We start from the raw sequence: 23,051 nt of genomic DNA, 5'->3' as shown, positions 1-23,051 counted from the left end.
TTCGTACAACGGTGAAAGAGGTAGGTACAGAAACCACCGTTGTACCACTTTGCTTGCGTGATTCTATCGTTGTACACGGTGACAGACATACAATTGTACAGGTACAACGCTGGTACAATTGCAGAGGTGGGCACAATTCCGCTAATCCGCTAACAGCTAATTAGCTCAGCTAACATTTTGGTTAGCGGTTAGCGTTTTCGCTAATTTTTATAACCGTTAGCGTTTTTGTTAGCTTCCGCTAAATTTATGTACCGCTAAATAAACCGCTAACTTTTTTTTGGCAGAAGGAAAATTTGTGAGAAATATCACACAGGCTTCGGTTGAAGGGTTCCAAATTCCAAACTTTTGTACGTACTTTACCAGCCAAGAGCCAGGGTGGCTCTTACCGTATCAAGAATTCCTCTCCATTGTACTTCTGATGATATCGCTCATCAAAGTAAATTGATATATACCAGGTATATGACAATGCGAGCTGTCATATACACTTTGCACTAACACATCTACACTAGTTCTGAGATTTCGAGCATTTTGTATGGAAAATTAGTTAATTTTTTAAAAAAATCGTTGGATACGCAAGATTTGTCTATTTTTTTCCTCACAGTTTTTATGTTTATGCTTAGAACATTATTTCTAGTATGTATTTTCATGAATACAATGAAGTGCAACATTCCAAATTGCAAGCGGAAATTTTTTCATCAAAACGGTATCAAGATGTCTCAAAGAAATGTCGTTATATCGCTTTCCTACAAGTAGTAAAACAAAAAAGATTTGTTTTTAAAATGCTCGGACATGATTGCTCAATAAGCAGCATGAGCAACATTGTTATCCGCCCGCGATATTTTTCGTCTGATTTCTGGTAAGCTTTTAAAGTGTTAATTATCTTCTAAGACCGTTTTGTAGCAATCTAAGATTACTTTTTATGGTTTTCTACATAGTGTTGCGACGGGTAAATTTATGATAAAAAGGTATCATCTTGGAACAGTGACTTCAACTTAAGGATTTTCAAGCAATAGCACAAGCATCTATTCGAATAAAACTATTTTTTAAAAGAAGACATCAAAGGCAGATATTCAAGAGCATCATGCAAGCAAAATGTTGGATGGAACGTGTTTTAATTTAAGCAACCGTATACCGTATTGATCGTGAAGTATTAGAAACATTAATTCATTTTTCAATTGCACATCGAAATAGTTAGTCACCCATGTTCTCAAATTTTTTACGTATAATAAAGAAGGCTACAAGTGCAAATGACTTTAAAATATATTCCTTACATTTCATTGTAAATGTTCAAATATTTCTCTGGAATAATATAGCTGCATTCATTAATTACAATTAATTTAGTTTTAATTTTCATGCAAGTTCCACCATATTTCAGAACTATTTCTTCTTCTTTCTACACACACTAATGCAACCCTCGATGGTCACATACCTGGTATATATCAATTTACTTTGATCGCTCATTACGTCAGCACAGGCCACAGGGCACAGGGACAGGCTATAGTTACTATATATATAGTTCGGCGGATAGAAAACCAGGCGAATTGGCATCCCTGATTTATGAAATTAAATTTGAAATTATGGTGAAATGTGCAGGTTTTTACGAAAAATAATCACTGGCGGGTGTTGAAAATGACTAGTTCTATGAAAATAAAGTGTATTTTTTTACCATTACTCCTGCATTTTGGATTTTGAAAAGCTTTTGGCTCCGCTTTTGACGTTTATTTGGCTCCCGATTTTTTATCCGCCGAACTATATATATAGTAACTATTCGCGTTGACGGCATTAAACGATCTCTTGCACACTCATAGGAATGCCCATATGTACGTGTGGGTGAAAATCTGTCAAAATGTTTCGATCTCTTGCGCTCTTTAAGAAATTCCTATTCCGCTTCACCCCTACAGTAAACTTTTCGAGGTGGCAGCAGCTTACGTTCGTCAACGCGAATAGGACAGGCTCAGGCATAGCATAAGTTTAACATGTTTAATGAGTTCAGTTCAGTAACATTTTTTTATTATCATGAATTTTTCAATGGTAACTGCAAGAGCTTTTTCTTCTATACAAAATTTAAATACTGTTAAATTAGCACACTGCAGTGAATGGGAAATTCGTCCCTTATTACCATGTTTAGTGCGAATGAGTTTACTTCCTGCGCTAGACAGCACAAACAATTGGATAGCTAGCCGAAAACAGTTACTTACAATTCTTTCCGGTATCGAAGTAGTAAATAATATTGTGTCGTTACTACAGGTAAATTTCCATGAGTTGGAATTAGATGTTAAAAAAGAGCAGCAGTTAAGGTAATAAGTTTAAACACTGTTTTGGGTTTATAATTAAATAAGTCTACATCTCAGGCAGAAAATTGGATATACAGCACAGGATTCACAGTTTCACAGTCTTACAAATGGTGTTGTAATGGATTTCGAAAGAGCAGATATTCTTAACAAGGTCAGAGTTGTGCTTTCGGAAATTTTCAATGTACAAGCACAAATTAATGAACAAGCATCTCAAACCTCTGCCCAAAAGTCAGAAAGTACCACAAAAAAGTCAGAATTATTTGATAATGACATATATCTTGAGGAAATCGCAGACATTATTTGCATAGCTTTAGCCGAATTACCCTCCTTGTTAAATGTACTTGAAGTTGTCGAAACTCTTCTGTACGTTAATAATGGAAGTAAAATCATTTGCTGGGTTATTGCTAATATGCCAGATTGCTTTCGTGAGGTCGTAACTGCACTGATAACTAATGGAGACGAAGATAATCCAGACGGAAAATTAAGACTTACAGCATTATATGAGCTTTGCGATATGAATCCAGGACAAGCACTGACAACGAGAACAATTTGTGTTGAGCATACCAAAATGCCGTCGTTAATGTTAAAATTAAGCCTAAAGGACACTGAAAACTTAGTAATACTACAACCAAAGCATGCCTAAATATAAAACTCATATCTATTTATTTTCAGGTTGCTTTTATTTCAGGTTTATTATTAGGAAACGATCAAAATATTCGTGCTTATTTTGCGTTATACGTACGATCAAGCCAAAAAAGAAAAGGAGATGTATTACATCTGCTGAGAGATGAACTTCTGAAGCAGTTACAAAATATTGTAATTTTATCTCAAAATTGTCAATTGCAAGAAAAACATGTGGTGCAATCGGCAGCTATGTTGAGGCTATATTGTGCGTTGCGTGGAATTTCTGGCATCAAGTTTACGGACGAAGAGATTTTTTATTTAATTCAACTCATCACGTCAAAACCTCCCCCAACACCTTCCGGTATTCGCTTTGTATCTCTTGGTTTGTGCATGCTAATTGCATGCCCTTCACTGCTAGCCAACCAAGGTGTAGATATAAAAATAATTGATTGGATTCAGTGGCTCATTAAAGAGGAAGCATACTTTGAGAATGCTGGCGAGGCGTCGTCGTCTTTTGGTGAAATGCTTCTGCTTATGGCTATTCATTTTCATAGTAATCAGTTAACTCACATATGTGAATTAGCATGTTCCACTCTGGGGATGAAGTTTCCTTTGCGTCCAAACACTATCAGTCGTATGCGGCAAATTTTCACGCAGGAAATATTTACAGAGCAAGTGGTAGCTGCTCACGCCATTAGAGTGCCTGTAACAATAAATTTAAATGCTACAATACCAGGTTATTTACCTGTACACTGTATCCATCAGTTGCTCAAATCACGCGCTTTTTCCAAACATAAAGTGCCTATAAAAAATTGGATTTTCAAACAAATATGTACGTCTATAACGCCATTGCATCCTGTTTTACCTGCTCTAATTGAAGTGTATGTGATTTCCATTATTTTACCAAACCAAAAAAGCTCAATGGAACATGCACACAAGGCGCTATCAGAGCAGGAAATTCAACAAGTTTTTCAGAACATCAACTTCAGCACATTACAGGTAATATTTGCTTTCTTAAATTTCCATGTTGTATTGTTGTTGCATTTGAAAACCGTAATAAACGACTCGCAACATTCAGTTTTATTCTTGTTCTGTGCGACGTAGTGACGACACACAGAACAAGAATAAAACCGAATGTCGCACGTCGATTATTACGGTTTTCAACTGCAACAACAATAATACACTTATAAGCGGGATACGTGGCGTGAAAAAATACCGTGGAAAAACAGGATTAGTCCTGATAGACATCGTAAAAAATATGTTAATTAAACACTTGTCGCAAAAAGGGGCATCGATTCAAAAATCTTAATAAAAACCCGATTTAATCCACCTGGTGGTGAAAGGAATCTTTGTTATATGTACCATTTAATTTGTTATTTGAGATAGAAATCGACACGCCTGTAAAACATAATTCAACTGTTAGTCAACGCTGTGCTAGTCGTCTGATATCAAGTCTACTGACAGTTAGTGATTTTAAAGAAAATATTGTTTATTTGGTATCAATATTATGAAAATTGGTTCAGCCTTTCAAAAGATATGATTTGAAAAAAGTGTGGCAAAACGACGATATTTGGGCCCAGCCTATCTCAGAAAGAGGCATCTCAAACGCCAATTGAAAAAATACCGGTGTAAAAATGAATAAGTTTACAAAATTTGAAAAAAGTCGGAGCTCTTTTAAAATTTGTTACACTATTTTTTTGTGAAATTCGGTTTGAATAAGTACAAGTGAAAGTAAGTCGTAAGTCAAAAAGTTAATACTGAACATGTATACATAACCTGTTAAGTTTTGGTTTATAAGTTATGAATAATTTTCTGTAATGCCATTCTATTTCATTCATATCAAAGTTTAATTTCATCATTTTTTATTAAATAACTTTTGACGATTGTATACCATTCCCCAGAAACCCATTTCCCAGAATTCCATACCCCAGAATGACCCTTTCCCCAGAAAACTATTTCCCAGAATGCACCATTCACCAGAAAGCCGGAACTAGCGCTCATTTCTAGGGGGGCTAAACTGCCGCTCTTCGCATAACAGTCCCATGGCGAAAAATAGCAAGCGTAGAAAACGGCGATTGAAGTTTTTCGTCAGTTTTACTTAATTACGCTCCCACAGGTTATTTTCAAGCGAACCTTTACTATAAATTTGTTAAAATGAACACGTTCAAATGTTTTAAACAAAAATTAGTTACAGATTTTCAATTATCATCAGTTTATCTTAACAAAATAGCAAAGGGACTGACATGCGAATAATTTTCGATTGAATCAGCAAAATCTTCGCATAACCGGCACACTGTCGATAATGTATGGTATGATTTTCGAGATTTACTTGCTGCTTTTATTAAAGAGAACTAAACTGAAGACTAAAAGATAGTTACGTCCAACTCAACTCCCCTCTACCCCCACCCCCTCAGTTCACATGATACCATATTCCAAGTAATAGCGGTGATAGGGGCAATATTGGCCGCTTACGCAAACCGCGTCACAAAACGTGTACCGCCTTTTCCAAATTATAATAACCGCCATTAACTTGCGATTTGATATGTCGGCAATGAATTAACAATGCATAAAATATTGATTGACTATGAATAGCTATCAAATTTAAATGTTTAAAAAATGATTCTTTTTGCTACGATCAATATGCTCGATTAATCAAAATTGAGTCAAAGAGATCGGACCATTCCTGTGTATGTTCATATGTCAATATTTGGGCTGACCTGTAATTGGTTCCAGTTATTAAGAAACTGGTGATAATTTTCACTAAAAATGTAGTAAAATAACTGAAACGAATTAAATATGAAATGGAAAAGTAAGGCCCCGTATAGAGTAAACGTGACAGCGACGAGACACGACTTCGCTCACATTCGCTTAAATACGCAACCCTGCTTCCGGCGAAAAAGTGCTGCGTATTTAAACGTTTAGCTGCGTCGTGTCGCGTTTAGTCTGGCGGTACCCTAAGGGTTTCAAAAACTGTTGTCTCTCTTAAAAATCTAACGATTATAGTTATCGGAGCAAGAGTGACCAAATTGATCATTTTCAGAATCATCGAAAATGTTTGATTAACTATAAAAATATCGATAATTTAAAAGGGCCATAAATGAATTATCTAATTTGAAACTAAATAAAATCCTTAAGCACATACGCAAATATGAACGCAAACGATATGTCGCAAACGATGCGTTCCAAAAAAATAAGACTTTATTAGCAAATGACAATAACAGGTACAGGTGCAAAAGTTGTTATATTCCCTATTTAATAATACAAAATAAGTATATCTAGAAACAATATGGTCAGTTTATTGAATATAATGCATTTATGAGGCATTATTTCAATTTAATAAGGGGCAGAAATGGATGTGACTGTTATGCGAATATTTTTGAAATGGGACAACACAAGTGGGTTTTGTTTTTCTATTCTTCGCGAACAAAGCCTACTATTTTATAAGTTTTTCTTAAAGTACAGACAAAATCAAACTAATATTCGCAATAAACTCAAAATCACCAAAAATCGCCATGGGACTGTTATGCGAAGAGGGGCAGTAAAGCCCTCGGCATTTTTTTTGACAATTTTATTTGGTCGGCCAGGTTCATTTTTCTAGGGGGGGGGGGGGGGGTCATAAATCTCTTCTAGGAAGGGGTAGGGGGGGCATAGTAGTTTCAAGGTCAAATTATCCCATACATTTTGTTTGTGATCGCCTTGCTCCACAGGCAGGGACGACAGTTAAACACACTACACACCATCTGTTTACTGTGATTTCGATTACTTTATGTTTAGAAAAAAAAAAACAAAACCCCCTCGTCCCAATAGGTCGAAGATTATTTACGACGTTTAGACTTATACTAATTGTGCTTGAGAAGTATGCCAGAAAGAGTGATGGATGAAGTCCTCTCGTTCCAACAAGATATCTAAAGACTGCGACAAACCTAGTCCTGTTTGATGTCCTGAAAGTAAACAATTTTGCTAAAGCATAAGACCACCCCTTCTATTCAACCTAGTTCATTTTTAAACACTGAATCTAGTCCAAATTGACAACAAGTCCTGAAGGTGAAACGTCACAGAAAAGTGAGCAGCAATCCTATCCTTTTGTCAGATTGTATCCACTTTCGCGACTACAAAGTTGCTAATATTTGTGTTGCTAAAAAAGTGAAGGAAGTATTTTTGCTTTTGTTTCCACGCAAGTTTTGACAACGGACTTTCGTGTGCGAACAGGATTAAAAAGCTCTAGCTTTCGCAGTCGCAAATAGGTACTGCAAGATTTTTTTCGGAACTTTTATCTTACAAGAAAACACGGCTGAAAGAATATTTGTGTATGTGAAGTAACGCAGCAATTCAAGTGAGGAAAATCAGCGACTCTTTTATCCGAGAATAGTTTGGAATGTTTCAATTGCTGCTTTGCGTCAATTGGTTGCCTGAAATTCTTTGCTATTCAAGTCAAGCATTAATTTCTTTCGAAAATGATGGAGAAGACAAGGCAGAAGAGATCCGTAGTGGTGCTAATGTTTATTGGACCGTCAACTCAGTATAAGGCAGTAAGGTACAAAACATTTTGCAAACAACTTTACCTTACTTAGTAGCATTCAATCATTAAAATGAATAAAACGATCTGAAAGATTATCGACTTGCAAAAATTTGGATTTCTCAACCTGTAGCGCAGTCAAACCGTTTTAACATAAAAATTTTTTGATATCAAATCAAAATACATATATATGTGAATAGTGTTTGATATTAACGAGAAAATGTTGTTAATAGCTGGGTACAATGTTTATAAATGTACTTTCCTTGACTTGAGTAAAAGCGATGTAGCTGACAGGTTTTCGTCAAATTAGTGATAATAAATTACAAATTACAAATTACGTGAGGGAGATACGGTTCGTTAATTGGGTGTTCGTTAGTTGAGCCATGCTCCAGCTTGAATGTCAAAATTCTATTGAACTTTTGGGTTTAAAATTTCAAATAATTGTCAGTCGGCCCAATTAGTGAACCAGCTGAAGTGCAGTCGAGACCCAATTAACGTATTCAGGCTGTATTCCGATTCTGGCACTGCAAAAATATTTGTTTTTGGCATCACAAATTACACAACATACATACCAAGAATACGATACAATTATTTAGCACGATTATTTACGATTGTATGACATTTGCCCGAAAACCACTTGCCAGAAAATTTAATATTTGCCAGAATGAACCAGTTCCCAGAAAACCATTCCCCAGAATGAACCATTTTCCAGAAAACCATACCACAGAGGAGTATTTAGACCAAAAAGCTGGCCAAAATGAGGAAAGTTGAAACTCGTTCAATTTCCTCCAATTAAACCTCGCTGTCTTCCCAGATACCTATCACACAATGTAACAGTAACACAATGTAACGTTAATTTTGAAACCATTTGTTTTGTTTACATCTTGCATAGAGCTGTTAAACTTCGAGCAGGGTGTCGATTACCTGGAAAATCAGGGAAAACCTGGAAATGTCAGGGAAATTCGTTTCAACCTGGATAAGTCAGGGAATGTCAGGGAATTTCATTTGAAGTCAGGGATTTTTAACAGGTGAAGAAAATATACCGAAAAAGCTATGGCTTGGCAAGGATAGCATTTATTTCAAGTAGCTGGCACATTGTTATTCATTGCCATCACAAATGCACAAATGAAATGAAAGATGGCACGTTATTTTGAGTTTGACTCACGTGCAACCAATCTGTTGCGTACAAATTTCACAGAGCTTCGAATTTCATGAATGTGCGACTGACCCGCTCTTTACCAGACAACGCTTCTCATCAACGGTTGGACCGATTTGATCGATTTTCGTAAGGGCTCACCGCTCACCACCTAATTGATCATTATCAATATTTCAATATTTATTGGATTCTTCGATATTGATCGGATATTTAGCACAAAAGTTTTTGGGACAACTTTTGTGCTTAATTAGTTTATTTTGCATGGAAAGTGACATAAAAGTCCATGCTAGGCTAGTGGATGTTGACATATTTTTAATCTGTGCATCACTATTGTTGAGACAATACTTTTTCTGTTTTCTCTACGGCCAATGTAGCAAGATTCTTACAACACTATTCTACGCTTCGAGAACAACTATTCATTGGGTCATGGGAGATGACATTTAGAAAAGTCCAACTTTTAATACAAAGAAATTTTGCATCTAGATAATTCCAGACTTCCGGACCGAAATCAGACTGTAACCGAAACGAGAACGAATCAAACTGAACCAAAATCAGCCTTTGAAAATAAGCTACGGCATTTAACCCATTTGTGCCGGAACCCGGACTTTAATTTTTATTCTGATGTCGATCACTAGTGAAAACCTACGATTAATTCGTTTTCGGAGGATAGACCATTTCAGCATCAAAATCTTGATTTAGTCCAACAAATCAGTCATATGTTTGATACTCGACTGGAAGCACCCAGGGGAGCACAGAGTCCATAGAATCATAAACCCGACGTTATTAAAAGTAGATCGAATAAAAATATAAGATCTGGATTCAAATAATAGAACGAAGCTGCGTTGCTCACTTCATCGTCGCAAAAAAGATGCATTTGAATTGATAAAGACAAATGAATTCATTAAGAAATAGTAATTAAAGAGTTAACAACCAATTTAGTCTAATAAACACTTTGAAAAGAGAAATTAGCGAGATATTTTGCAACTGGATTTTTTCGAAATACACCTGGAAAAACCTGGAAAAGTCAGGGAATTTTATTTTCACCGGATAATCGACACCCTGTCGAGTAAAAATGGGCCATATATTTTCGCTCATGTAGGTAAGGATGTTGCCTTTCACATTTCTAAGGCAATATATATCCCATCGACCAGCTGTAAAAAGGCTTTTGAAACTCAAAGATTTTACAATTATTTGTTGATATAGACTTTAGATTTCAATGAATATAATGATGACAAGCGAGCAGTATTTATTATAGCAAATTAACACAAATATGTTGCTACTTTAAAGTGATATTTGTTTATGTTCTCACCTTTTCTCATCACAATCTTTGATGCCTTTTGATAGCTTAGAGTCCCAGGAAGAGCGTTGTGAGTGAAATTTTTGCAACTTTTTACAATTTTATGAAACTTTTTACTAAACGATGATATATTCAATTTCGCAGCATTTTTCTTATGATAAATTATACTATCATGAAATTTCAAGCATTTGAAAGATAAATTTTATGTCATTGTGCTATGTGCTCTATAAAGTAATTGAACAAGAAATTTTACGTATTAAAAAAAATTAGCCAAATTTCTTTAATTTCTATCCAATTTGCGCATGCTTTGAGTCTCTTCATTACGCAATTCATTCGATAAGCGTGTTATCAGTCAAAAAACCTGTTTTGTAAGAAGAATAAGTACATGCTGGATCTGGATTAGGTTTTCCTCTGATAATTTCCGGAGGGTCACCCATCGAAGGGATTCAATAATGAACCGAGACAGAAGCATGCGCAGGAAAACGAAGGCAAGTGTTTAAGATTTCACCTCTCTCTCTCTCCCCCTCTCTTTTCTCCACACACATATTTGTTATTAAATAACAGGATTAACAAATAAATTTTATTTGTTATTTGTTATTTATTGATTATTCCATCCGACATAGGTTGTAATATTGAAATATGGCAGGGAAAAGCCACCTTGAAATGCACAAATGACAGTTTCAAGCCGGCACAAAAACCCTGCATCTTTTTAAAGTAATAAAAGTTATCAATTAATCCCAACTTTACAATAACTTAAATGGATAAGAATAACAATTACAATAATTTAAAATGAACAAAAAACAGCAGTATAGATCATTTTGCGATGACGTCATTTTGCCGTAAATGACACCACTTGGTGGTTTGTTTACATGTTTTTTGTCACATCCAGCAGTTTCGATTTGAAATTTTGTGAAGGATTACTGCATCAGTTTCTGTAAAATGCATGTAAGGCACTTTCTCTTAAATAAAAACTATAAATTTTTATCATTTTCCGCCGGACAAAGATAGAAAACTCAATTCAAAATTTAAATACCATGTAAACAAACCACCAAGTGCTGTCAAAAAAATGTGGTTAGGAGCTCCCGTGTAATGATCTATACAAATATTAAAAGTTAAAAGTAATATCACTTTGATTGTAAGCCACTTCCAGACGATGGATGGGTTCATGTTGGCCGTAATTCGTACGATAAACGTTTAAGCGTAGAAGATGTTGATGGCGTTGCGGGCGCAAAGGACCATGCATTTGTAACATAGCGAGGATATTAGGACAGTCGTAGCCACCGGTTAGAATTTTGTGGGCCATTTGAGACATGATATGCCTTCGTCGCTGTTCGAGGGGTTTGATTCCAATTAGCAAGCAGAGGTCTTCATATGATGGCAAACTCTCAGGATTTCTCCATTACAGTGTACGACAGATACGTCTGATGAAATGTTTTTGTACACGCTCTGTTACGGTTCGCGTTCGTGGGTGACCGATATGAATGTATTTAAACACGACAAGGAGTCGTGTACGCACCTCACTATCTTCCTCCGACTTAAGCCCGCATACAAACATAAGACACTTAAACTGCTCCTCTGTAAGTTTGCAGAGCTCGAATTCGACGCAGGTTTTGTTTAATCGGCATGCATATGTGACGAAATCTTCCGACGGCTGCTTCGCTATTTGAAGACAACGATAGTGCTTACTGATGACAGATTCACCAGCACCCAATAGCGATTTCAGTTGTTTGACTGTCGCTGTGAATGGGAATTCTTTCGGAGCTTTCGGCAGAATGAAGCTGATGTATCGTTCATGTTCCGTCGTTCCCATTTTCCGCATAAGCAAACGAACTTTTGCTTCATCATCTAGTCGTGCGGCATCTTTTTCAAAAAGATCATCGTAACGAGCATACCAGGCAGTGAACGTGATGTTTTCTTCCGGGCAGTAGTGGAATTCCTTTATGTTATTCGCCAGTGAATCGAGAATTATTTCCGGGTTTGATGGGACCTGGACAGTTATGGATGACATAACGTTTCTGAAGAATTCCTGCTGCTGGTGCATTAGCTGCTGCTGCTGCTGCTGTTGCATGAAGATCTGCTGCTGCTGCATCATTTGCTGGAAGAACTGGGCAAACGGTGCATTTGGGATGGTTTTGACCTACTGTTGCTTGTGAAATAGGCCTTGCTGCTGATTAACTCCCGGTGGTTGCTGCTGCTGTTTGGGGTTATGTCCTGATGAACCCGCTTAATTGTCCACGTGGGTGAGGGAATTTTGACTGATGAGTAAATTCCGCGTTTCAGTACTCGTCGCCACTGTTACGGTTCGCGTTCGTGGGTGACCGATATGAATGTATTTAAACACGACCCGTACATTAAACAAATTAAAACTTAACTTTATTGAACAACTAGCTGACCCGACAAACTTCGTATTGCCACAAATTAACCTGTGTTGTACATAAATCATGAATCTCGGATGATCTTTGTCACTTCTCGAGTTTTGCAAGCCCCCCAGTGGGCGGCGCTTCCGACGGCGGGTCACCGGCAACACTCGCGACCGGCTCGTCCTGAATGATCTAGTGTTACTATAGATAGTTTTTGTGTTCTTGTTATTGATTAATGTTTTATGGAAGAGTCTCGAATTTCTCGAGTTGGATTAGTTTTTGAGTTTCGCAAAAATTTCTGTTTTATTTGTATGAGAGTCCATATCCCCCTACCACAGGGGTGAGAGGTCTCTAACTATCATAAAATAAATTCAAGACTCAAAAATCTCCTACATGCTAAATTTGGTTCCATTTGCTTGATTAGTACTCAAATTATAAGGAAATTTGTATTTCATTTGTATGGGAGCCCACCCCCTTAAAAGGGAAGGGGTCGTAATACACCACAGAAAAAAAATTCTGCCATCTAAAACTCTTACATGCCAAATTTGGTTCCATTTGCTTGATTAGTTCTAAAGTTATGAGCAAATTTGTATTTCGTTTGAATGGGAGCCCCCCCCCCTCCTAAAAAGGTAAGAAGTCCTAATTCATCATGGGAAAAATGGTTGCCTCCAAAAACACCCACATGCCAAATATGGTTCCATTTGCTTGATTAGTTCTCGAATTATGAGGAAATTTGTATTTCATTTGTGTAGAAGCCCCCCCTCTTGAAGTGTGGAAGGATCCTAATGCACCGTAGAAAATATTTTTGCCTCCAAAAACCTCCACATGCCGAATTTGGTTCTATTTGCTTGATTAGTTCTCGAGTTATGGGGAAATTTGTATTTCATTTGTATTGGAGCCCCCCCTCCTAATGTGGGAAGAGGTCCTAATTCATCACAGAAAAAATTCTTGCCTCCAAAAACACCTACATGCCAAATTTGGTTCCATTTGCTGGATTAGTTCTCGAGTTATGAGGAAATTTGTATTTCGTTTGTATAGGACCCCCCCTCCTAAAGTGGGGAGGGGTCCCAATTCATCATTGAAAAAAAAATTGTCTCCAAAAACACACACATGCCAAATTTGGTTCAATTCGCTTGATTAGTTCTCGAGTTATGAGGAAATTTGTGTTTCATTTGTACAGGAGCCCCTCCTCTTAAAGTGGGGAGGTGTCCTAATTCACCATAGAAAATTTTCTTGCTCTCGAAAACCTTCACATGCCAAATTTGGTTGCATTTGCTTGATTAGTTCTCGAGTTATGAGGAAATTTGTATGGAAGTCCCCCCTCTTAAAGGGGAGAGGAGTTATAATTCCTCTTATAAAGAGGGGAGGGGTCTCAATTCACCATAGAATAAATTCTTGTCACCAAAAAAAACACCCACATGCCAAATGTTGTTCTATTTGCTTGATTAGTTCTCGAGTTAGGAGGAAATTTGTATTTCATTTGTACAGGAGCCCCCCCTCTTAGAGTGGGGAGGGGTCCTAATTCACCGTAGAAAATTTTCTTGCCCTCGAAAACCTTCACATGCCAAAGTTGGTTCCATTTGCTTGATTAGTTCTCGAGTTATGAGGAAATTTGTATGGAAGCCCCCCCTCTTAAAGGGGAGAGGAGTTACAATTCCCCTTATAAAGAGGGAGGGGTCTCAATTTACCATAGAATAAATTCTTGTCACCGAAAACACCCACATGCCAAATTTGGTTCTATTTGCTTGATTAGTTCTCGAGTTATGAGGAAATTTGTATTTCATTTGTATAGGAGCCCCCCCTCCTAAAGTGGGGAGAGGTTCTTATTCATCATAGAAAACATTCTTGCCTCCAAAAACACCTACATGCCAAATTTGGTTCCATTTGCTGGATTAGCTCTCGAGTTATAAGGAAATTTGTATTTCGTTGGTATAGGAACCCCCCCCCCTCTTAAAGTGGGGAGGGGTCCCAATTCATCATAGAAAAAAATTTTGTCTTCAAAAACACACACATGCCAAATTTGGTTCCATTTGCTTGATTAGTTCTCGAGTTATGAGGAAATTGGTATTTCATTTGTACAGGAGCCCCCCCTCTTAAAGTGAGGAGGGGTCCTAATTCAACATAGAAAATTTTCTTGCCCTCGAAAACCTTCACATGCCAAATTTGGTTCCATTTGCTTGATTACTTCTCGAGTTATGAGGAAATTTGTATGGAAACCCCCCCTCTTAAAGGGGAGAGGAGTTATAATTCCCCTTATAAAGAGGGGAGGGGTCTCAAATTACCCTAGAATAAATTCTTGTCACCGAAAACACCCACATGCCAAATTTGGTTCTATTTGCTTGATTAGTTCTCGAGTTATGCAGAAATTTGTGTTTCATTTGTATGGGAGCCCCCCCTCTTAGTGGGGGGAGGCGTCTCTAACCATCACTAAAACCTTTCCTGTCCCCAAAAACCTCTACATGCAAATTTTCACGCCGATTGGTTCAGTAGTTTTTGATTCTATAAGGAACACAGGACAGACAGACAGAAATCCTTTTTTATAGGTATAGATAACGAGGTACAATTGTGCGAGTCTCATTTTCGCGGTAAAACGGAACAGGAACGTCCTGTTGTCAGCACTGGCGAGCATCAACTGATGACAGCTGTCACTGTGACCAGAGAGCTTGGCCGTAACGATGTTACGAATGTCGACGTCTCCGACAATAACGATGTAGGGATATCCACGTCTCCAACACGCTCAATACGCTGCACCCAAATGTCATAGTACGGGTCCCATACAACACACACAGACTCTGGAATGGAGCGTACCAGCGAGTTATAGAGGTCACAGGATCGTCAAACTCCTTGCCGATTCTGACAATTAAACCTAGCTGACGATTTGCCTTGCTAATGATCATGGAGTAATCCTGCTTAAATGTCAGTTGAGCGTCCAAAATTACTCCAAGATCAGTTACGATTTCCTTGCGTTGAAGAGATATCCCCCCAAGCAACAATGTGAGTTTTATTGTACTCTTATGGTAGTCTTGAAGACTAATTTTGGTCTTAAATGCCATCATAGGAGTGTAATAAAACCCAAATTGTTACTTGGGCCATCAATACGGTAGTTAAATAACAAAGGCTGTTTTTTGCGGTGAAAGTTCATCGCAGTGCATTTTGAAATGCTTAATGTCATGTAGTTACGTCGGTACCAGTCTTCGAACAGATTAGTTAAAGCTTGAAGTCTGGAGCAATCATCACGAGTCGTGTACCGCGAGGTAACAGCTTTGTGATATCATTGATAAATAACGAAAACAGCAGGGGTCCCAGAATGCTGCCCTGTGGAACCCCTGAATTGTTATTAAACCAACTGGATTGTGACGTACCCAATTTCACAGCAATTTTGCAATTCCGCAGGTACGATTCCAACCATTCTACCTTCGCGACAGATACTCCGAGTTTGTTGCACTTAGCACACAGTATTCCATGATCGACACGATCAAATGCCGCCTTCAGGTCTGTATGCTAGAGGGAAGCCCAAACATGCTAGAGGGAAGCCCGTCCTCTTTTCGTTTCGAATTAATAAACCTCCAAACACTTTTCGGAAAACTTTTATAAAGATTTCTATTCAGTGCTTTATGTGTTCTGCTTGCCGAAGTAAAACGATATCGATTAACAGGGTTTCGATTTCTCTGATAGGCTCGAAGAGCGGATTTCAGTAAGCGATTAAGCCTAGTAAGAAGCCGGTTTCCCCAGATAAGCTTAGGACGCTGTCGAACTCTGGGAACATGCTGCAGAATAAGACCTTGTATTTTTACGGTAAACCTAGAGACTGCTTCATCCGGATCATCGCAACTGCTGATTAAATTCCAGTCAACTTCTCTTAAGGGGAAACACCAAATTATACTATAGATATAACAGCTTTAAGATGGTATGTATGCCAAAAATAGCCTAATAAAGTACCTTTAATAAAAGAAAAACTTCTCTTAAGGCGGCATTGATTGCAACCAGGCTTTCTTCTACTCAACGTTACAACAAAGCAGCGGAGAGCTGTGGGTCTCACAGCAGCTGTGAGATTCAATTTTTTGTAGAAACTTGCTCTGCTGCTGTGTGAGCATGAATTCTTTTCGGCTCTGTTTCATTCTACCATCCGACCAGCGTTGAGGAGAAGGCAGTTGAGTGTTCCGTAAATATCTCCCCTTTGCAATGGGGAGAACTGAAAGTAGATGCTCTGCGGGCAGCAGAGAATAGAATGAAGCTTCTCCATAGAATGTTTTATTTCTTAAATTTGGTTGATTATATTGAAACTAATAGATTGCAACAATGCGGAGAGTTTCATTCTGTATCGATCATAGTAATAGAAATCGATGTTGGCTTTTTTTTATCCATTTTTTCCCCAATGCTAAACAACATATAAGATTCTGCAGGATTATGTGTTTGTTTCGACGATATACCTAGTAGCCGCAGTATATTTATTTGATGGCGATATGTTAGCGCTTGCATAAATAAATCACTACTATGTTTTACATACGTGCACTTTACGAATTTAGTAACTGCCAGTGCGGTTACAAATTTTAATCCTGCTGCGACGTGGAAAATCCAAGAAAAATATAATCTGGAAAAAAGGTTCGGACAAAATTTTCAGGGGCGGCTATGTGCCAATGTTAATTGCTAATTTTTCGGCCGTAAATCAAGAACGAAAAATAATGCTATCGAGAAATTGTTACCATTAAAAAACTTTAAAATTGATAAACAAGAAGAAAATATTAAAAAATAAATCTCCATTGGGTAAAACCTAGTTTATCGATTTTTCATTGGGATTTTCTAGACAGCGATGCCAGGTATGTAGTTTCATAGCTTTACACAGTTTGTTTGTTTTTATTCCTGCGATAAAATAGTGCATTTTATTAGGGCTTGTGATCTATTTTTGAAATTTAAAACGAATAAATTAAATGATAATTTTTTAATAATTTTGTTTAAAGAAACTGCCCAAAAATGTAAGTAAAACGAAACAAGGATCAATACAAAATATGGCTACTGCATCTCGAACTTCGTTCTTATGTAGTTATCGCTTCCAAATTTATGTTAACGTCATAATTCTCGAACAATTCAGCGTTAAGCTTTATAAACAAGATCATTTCCAGCTTCTCCTTGGACAATCTGGTACGGGTTGGTATGAGGACTTGTCCAAAACCGCTAAATGCACGTTCCACGCTCACTTGTGTACACGGAACGGCAAGAGCAATGCAAGCCAATCGGTAGAGGTCTGGATCTGTCAATTTGTTTTCATTCCACCAGTTTAAGATATTTGTCTCCAAAGGAAGTCGTTCTACAACACAAAATTTTCGCAACTTATTCGCCATACTTTCACAATTAGCTGTAGATTCAAAATTTTTCTGGAGCATCTGTTCAAGTCGACTTATTTTACAGGGAGGTTGAGACGTTGACGCATTACACGGATCCGAAGGCGCTCGAATCGTTTCGAAAGACCCGGTTATTTCTTCCATCGCTTTCCAGGATTTAAAAAGGTGTTCCTTAAATAAAACTCATCAATAGAACAATCCGACTGATGACGTAGAACTGCCACTATTGCTAATTATTTTCAGTTAAAAATCAGAAACAACATATTATTTGAAAAGCATAACTTACTCCATTTTGTGATGTTGAGCAAAATGTTGAATCACAGCCACTAAAACAGTTTTAATCCGAATAATTAGCTAATATTGCACTTGCTCAGTTAACTGAAGAGCAAACGCTATGCAAAGCTCTGGCAGAAATAGAGCGAGAAAAAAATCTTCCAAGCACGCACCAACACTGTTCGATGAAATATAAATCTCTTATGGACGTAAGCCGAAAGCTGGCACAAAGAAAAACAGCAACGCAACTTCGTTCGAAAGAGCATGACGTCTCCATGACAGTGGGAGCATATAAACTTCTCTTCTGCATTTTGCCAGCAAAAGCTGGAGAAAGGGAAAAAACCCAGAGTATGAAGGAAGCCTGATCCTGTGTTCCAATTCGGTACTACATGGTTTATAAAGCCAATGACCGTTTTGGGATTTAGGCTCCATACCTGATATGGAGTAAGAAGAAAACTTCCGAAGAAGAGTTCATTGTTTCCGCAAGTTCCTTTAGTTTTACCGTGAACATGCGGAAACAAGCCGTGTGATGTATTACTGAAATGTCAAAAATACCGTTCAAATATTACGAACACGTCGGCCATTATGGCTCGTAAAAAGCTGGATACATGGATCAAGTGTATGATAAATACTTGAAACAATAAAAATGTCTTGCTGTCTAGTTTTCGAATAATTTCCTATTGACCCATTAAGCCCCACCCTTTTCCCAGCATGGATAGAAAGTTGAAACTTTCAGGAAAATTCTCTTTTAGATCAACTAAGAAAAAGCCGCTGACATGTATTTTTAGTTTTGACCCTGTGTCCCGTAAAGCTACGTTGCGAAAACGCAACGCTGGGCGTTAAGGTTATACCGTTTTTGCATACCTTCATTATTATGCATATAAATGCTTCATATTTTTTTACCGTTAAATCAAATTTGGGATTTTTTTGTGATTTTGAGTATTAATAAAGATTAAATGAACGACTTAGAGTATTATATGTTATGTTTTATGATAGATATCGAAGCATTTGGGTTGAAGACCATCTTTGCACTAGACGCATAGTATGCAGTTTGAATGCTAAATGCATATCATAGCAGATGATTAAATGCCTACCAACACGTTCCGGAAAGATTGTAACATTAAATTTGGGTCAATCAAACTGTCGTTGTAATCACTCAATTCCTCCAGATATACCGGAGGTAAAGGTACTTTAACAATTTTATTACGCTCTTATCACAACAGCTTCTCCATCTGCCATCAGTGTTTGAAGCTGCGGATTCTATGTTATGCAAACTTTTATAATGTTTCCGGGATTTTTTAAATAAACGAAAGATAAGATTTACATTCATTTGTTTACTAAAAAGCAACGACATCAAATGAAACACCGCAGCGAACGAACGAAAACAAATTTTGAAGTTCCCGTTGCAAATTTTGAATATTGTTACTTCCTAGCGTTTCGTTTTCGCAACGCAAAGCTTCAAACCTATCTTAAAATTACAAAAATAATCAAAATTATGAAACCAAGTTTTTTTTGGCAAGCAACCAATTCTTACTAACACTGATTGATAGGTCAGGCGTTAATAGAGGTAAAATCGAGTTGCACCTAAATTAAGGTGAGGCTGCGAGGGGGCTGCCCCCCGGTATATACCAGTAGTTCATTGGTGAATGTTGACACACAAAGCGCATACTTTGTTGGAAGAATACTTTTTCTGTTTTCACTGCGGCCAATTCAGCAAGATTGTTAAAACACTCTTCGTTGCTTGGAGAACAAATCTTCATTTATATTTAGAAAAAACCAGCATCAACCAACTTCTATATTTATTGTTTTGCATAGTTAAATGTTTGAAACGGATTTATACCTATTCATTACATGTGATCAAATAGACAAAACGGCTTATCCCACCACCTTTTGGCAAATGGATAAACCAGCAGACTATTTTCATTTTTCCGAAAAGACATCTTGCAATTTTTATTTAGCTCAATTCTTTAATATCGATGTGCGTTAATTAAGTTCGAATTAGTTTTAATTTTGCACAAAGAAATTTCGCATGAAAACGAAAAACGAACTCATTAGAAAATAATAATTTAAGAGTAAACAACCAAATGAACACTTTAAAAAGAGAAATTAACGAGATATTTTGCGTCTGGATTTTTTGAAATATACCTGGAAAAACCTGGAAAAGTCAGGGAATTTTATTTTCGCTGAATAATCGACATCCTGCTTGAAGTTTTTTCTTTTCTTCGTTATACCGTATTGTGCTTAAACGCAAAAGATTAACTTTGAATTGTTTTTATGAAATATAATTTCGGGAAAGAAAATATCGGGAAAAAGGGGAAACTGGGCAAAGAGATGAAACAGTCTATTCGGGAGAGTTGTACTACGCGTAACGCTGCTATATAGACAGTAGGATCGTTACACTAGCTCCGTAATTATCCTGTACCTTAATTACCGATTGCGGAATATGTCGATAAAGAACGGTCAAGTCTTTGCTTTATACTACGCGTAAAGGTTTTTTAGGAAAATAGTACTTACTTTACTTTTACTTTAGTGGCAACGGTACGTTACCGATCCTGCGCCGAACGAATTATAGTCCTCCAGTACCGTCGGTCCTGGGCTGCCGTACTCCAATCCCCACGAACACCAGCTGAACGTGCATCGTCTTCGACAGCACACACCCACCGGGTGCGGGGTCTGCCTCGGAGTCTACGGCCTCTTCCTGGTTCTCTGCTGAAAATAGTTTTGGCTACTCTTTCATCGGGCATTCTGGCCACGTGTCCAGCCCACCGCAGCCTGCCACATTGCACTACCGTCACTATATCAGCATATTTGTATACTTGGTACAGCTCGTGATTCATGCGTCTGCGCCACACTCCATTTTCCATTTTGCCACCAAGTATAAATCGCAGAATTTTACGCTCAAAAACCCCAAGCACTCGCCGATCAGCTTCCTTTAGCGTCCATGATTCGTGTCCGTAAAGGGCCACCGGGAGGATTAGTGTTCTGTAGAGCGCCAGTTTTGTGCGAATTTGCAAGCTACGGGACTTCAGCTGGCTACGTAATCCGTAGAAAGCCCGATTCGCGGCTGCAACTCGTCGTTTCACTTCGCGGCTTACATCGTTGTCACATGTCACGAGTGTACCAAGGTATATAAATTCCTCCACTACTTCATATCGTTCCCCATCTAACTCCACCTCGGCACCAACACCACTTGAGCTCCCACGTTCCCTACCAGCAACCATGTACTTCGTTTTGGCGGTATTAATGGTAAGTCCCAATCTCGCAGCTTCCCTTTTAAAGGGCCTAAAGGCCTCTTCTACTGCTCTACGGTTGATTCCGATGATATCGACGTCATCCGCAAAACCAAGAAGCATGTGAGATTTCGTGATGATAGTTCCATTCCTTTCCACGTTTGCTCTTCGTAATGCACCTTCCAAGGCAATGTTGAATAGCAGATTAGAGAGTGCGTCCCCTTGCTTCAGTCCATCCAACGTCACGAAAGCAGCTGAGGTCTCACCCGCTATTCTAACGCATGATTTGGATCCATCCAGCGTCGCACGAATCAGCGTAACTAGTTTCGTCGGAAAACCATGTTCTAGCATTATCTGCCACAGCTCATTTCGTTTAACTGAATCGTACGCCGCTTTAAAGTCCACAAACAGATGGTGTGTCTGCAAGTTGTACTCCCGGAACTTGTCTAGCAACTGGCGCAGGGTAAACATCTGATCCGTCGTGGAGCGACCCTCACGAAAACCAGCTTGGTACTCGCCGACGAAGGACTCCGCTAACGGTCTCAGTCTGCAGAACAGGATACGGGAAAGCACCTTGTAGGCAGAATTGAGCAATGTAATTCCTCGATAGTTTTTACACTCCATTCGATGCCCCTTTTTGAAAATTGGGCAGATGAGGCCATCCAACCACTCCTCCGGCATTTGTTCTTCCTCCCAGATCCTGACAATGATCCGGTGGATTGCTTCGTACAGCCGCTCGCTCCCCGCTTTTAGAAGTTCAGCCGGGATACCGTCCTTCCCAGCAGCCTTACCGTTTTTCAGCTCACTGATTGCCTTCTTAACCTCCTCCTGTGTTGGTGGCTCCACAGCTTGACCATCGCTTACAATTTCTATCCTGTCCCTGCTGATCTCCTCATTTACCTCTCCATTCAATAGTGTCTGGAAGAGCTCCTTCCACCTGGCTGCTACCGCCGTTTTGTCGGTAAGCAGGTTGCCAGCACTATCATTGCACATCACAGGCATGGCAAAATTCCTGCTTCTCACCGTTTTATAGAAACTCCGTGTGTCGTTGCTGGCGTATCGCTCCTCTGCGCCGGCAAGCACGTGCTCCTCGTACTCGCGTTTCTTTAGACGATGGATTCTTTTTTCCGCAGCTCTAGTCTCTCTGTATCTCTCTCTGTTTTGACGCGTTGCCGCAGTGAGCATGCGACTCCTGGCCTGGTTCTTTTCGTCTGTCACTCTCTGGCATTCGGCATCAAACCAGCTGTTACGCTGTCTTCCACGCGTCGTGCCTACCACCTCTCTCGCTGTTGTTTGGATGGCACCATGGATGTTCCTCCACAGCCCATTTATATCTTCTTCTTCTACCTGCTGTTCTGCGATTCGCTGGTGAAGCTTCCTGGCGTACTCCACTGCAACGCCACTGGAAAATAGTATACTCTGGAAAATGGAAAATCGTTTTCGGGGAAAAGTCGTACGACGCAGATTGATATATTCCGCAAGATGGTTTTCACTAAAATGCGAAAAATGGTTTCATTTATTAAATTTTTTAAAAGTTAAAAATATTTCTGGGGAATGGTACATTCTAGAAAAAATTTTTCTGGGAAATGGTACTTTCTGGGGAATGGTTTTCGGACAAATTGCATTCTGGCAAAAAATTCTGGGGAATGGTTTTCGGGCAAATGTTATGTAACCCAGTGTTGCCACATGTACAGATTTATCTGGAAAAGTACAGATTTTTCCGAAGTTTTTGGTACAGATTCTGTACGGTACAGATTACAGATTTTTGTCATAAAGTACAGATGGGTACAGATTTTTTTGGGTGTCAAAAACTAATATTTTTCTTTCAGTTTTGTTACTTGAAATCAATAGAGGAGCACCTCTTGACATGAATGCAAACAAAACAAAACATGTCTGTCTTTAAGGTAATGTACCAATATCATCAAAGAAATCAGTAATTTGCGATTTTTCTATTTTTTAAAG

At 38.4% G+C, this 23,051-nt stretch overlaps 1 protein-coding gene across 2 annotated transcripts in view; it reads left to right on the top strand.

Annotated features, from left to right (window-relative positions):
• Positions 1-2,016: 2,016 nt before the first annotated feature.
• LOC128742811 (integrator complex subunit 2) overlaps positions 2,017-23,051 on the top strand; it is a 106,679-nt gene continuing 85,644 nt past the window's right edge. Inside the window, exons 1-4 of one of the 2 annotated variants that reach the window (XM_053839283.1) lie at positions 2,091-2,189; positions 2,248-2,297; positions 2,352-2,910; positions 2,967-3,917. In XM_053839283.1, coding sequence (XP_053695258.1) covers positions 2,413-2,910; positions 2,967-3,917 — 1,449 coding nt within the window. In that variant the 5' untranslated portion in view covers positions 2,091-2,189; positions 2,248-2,297; positions 2,352-2,412. Of the gene's footprint in view, positions 2,298-2,351; positions 2,911-2,966; positions 3,918-23,051 lie in introns of both variants that reach the window. The other variant, XM_053839282.1, reaches the window with a different exon arrangement.

The sequence above is a fragment of the Sabethes cyaneus genome, chromosome 3, assembly GCF_943734655.1.
Source record: "Sabethes cyaneus chromosome 3, idSabCyanKW18_F2, whole genome shotgun sequence".
Taxonomy (NCBI): domain Eukaryota; kingdom Metazoa; phylum Arthropoda; class Insecta; order Diptera; family Culicidae; genus Sabethes; species Sabethes cyaneus.
The sequence above is the reverse complement of the archived record's forward strand: the minus strand, read 5'-3'. Positions and strand labels throughout refer to the sequence as shown.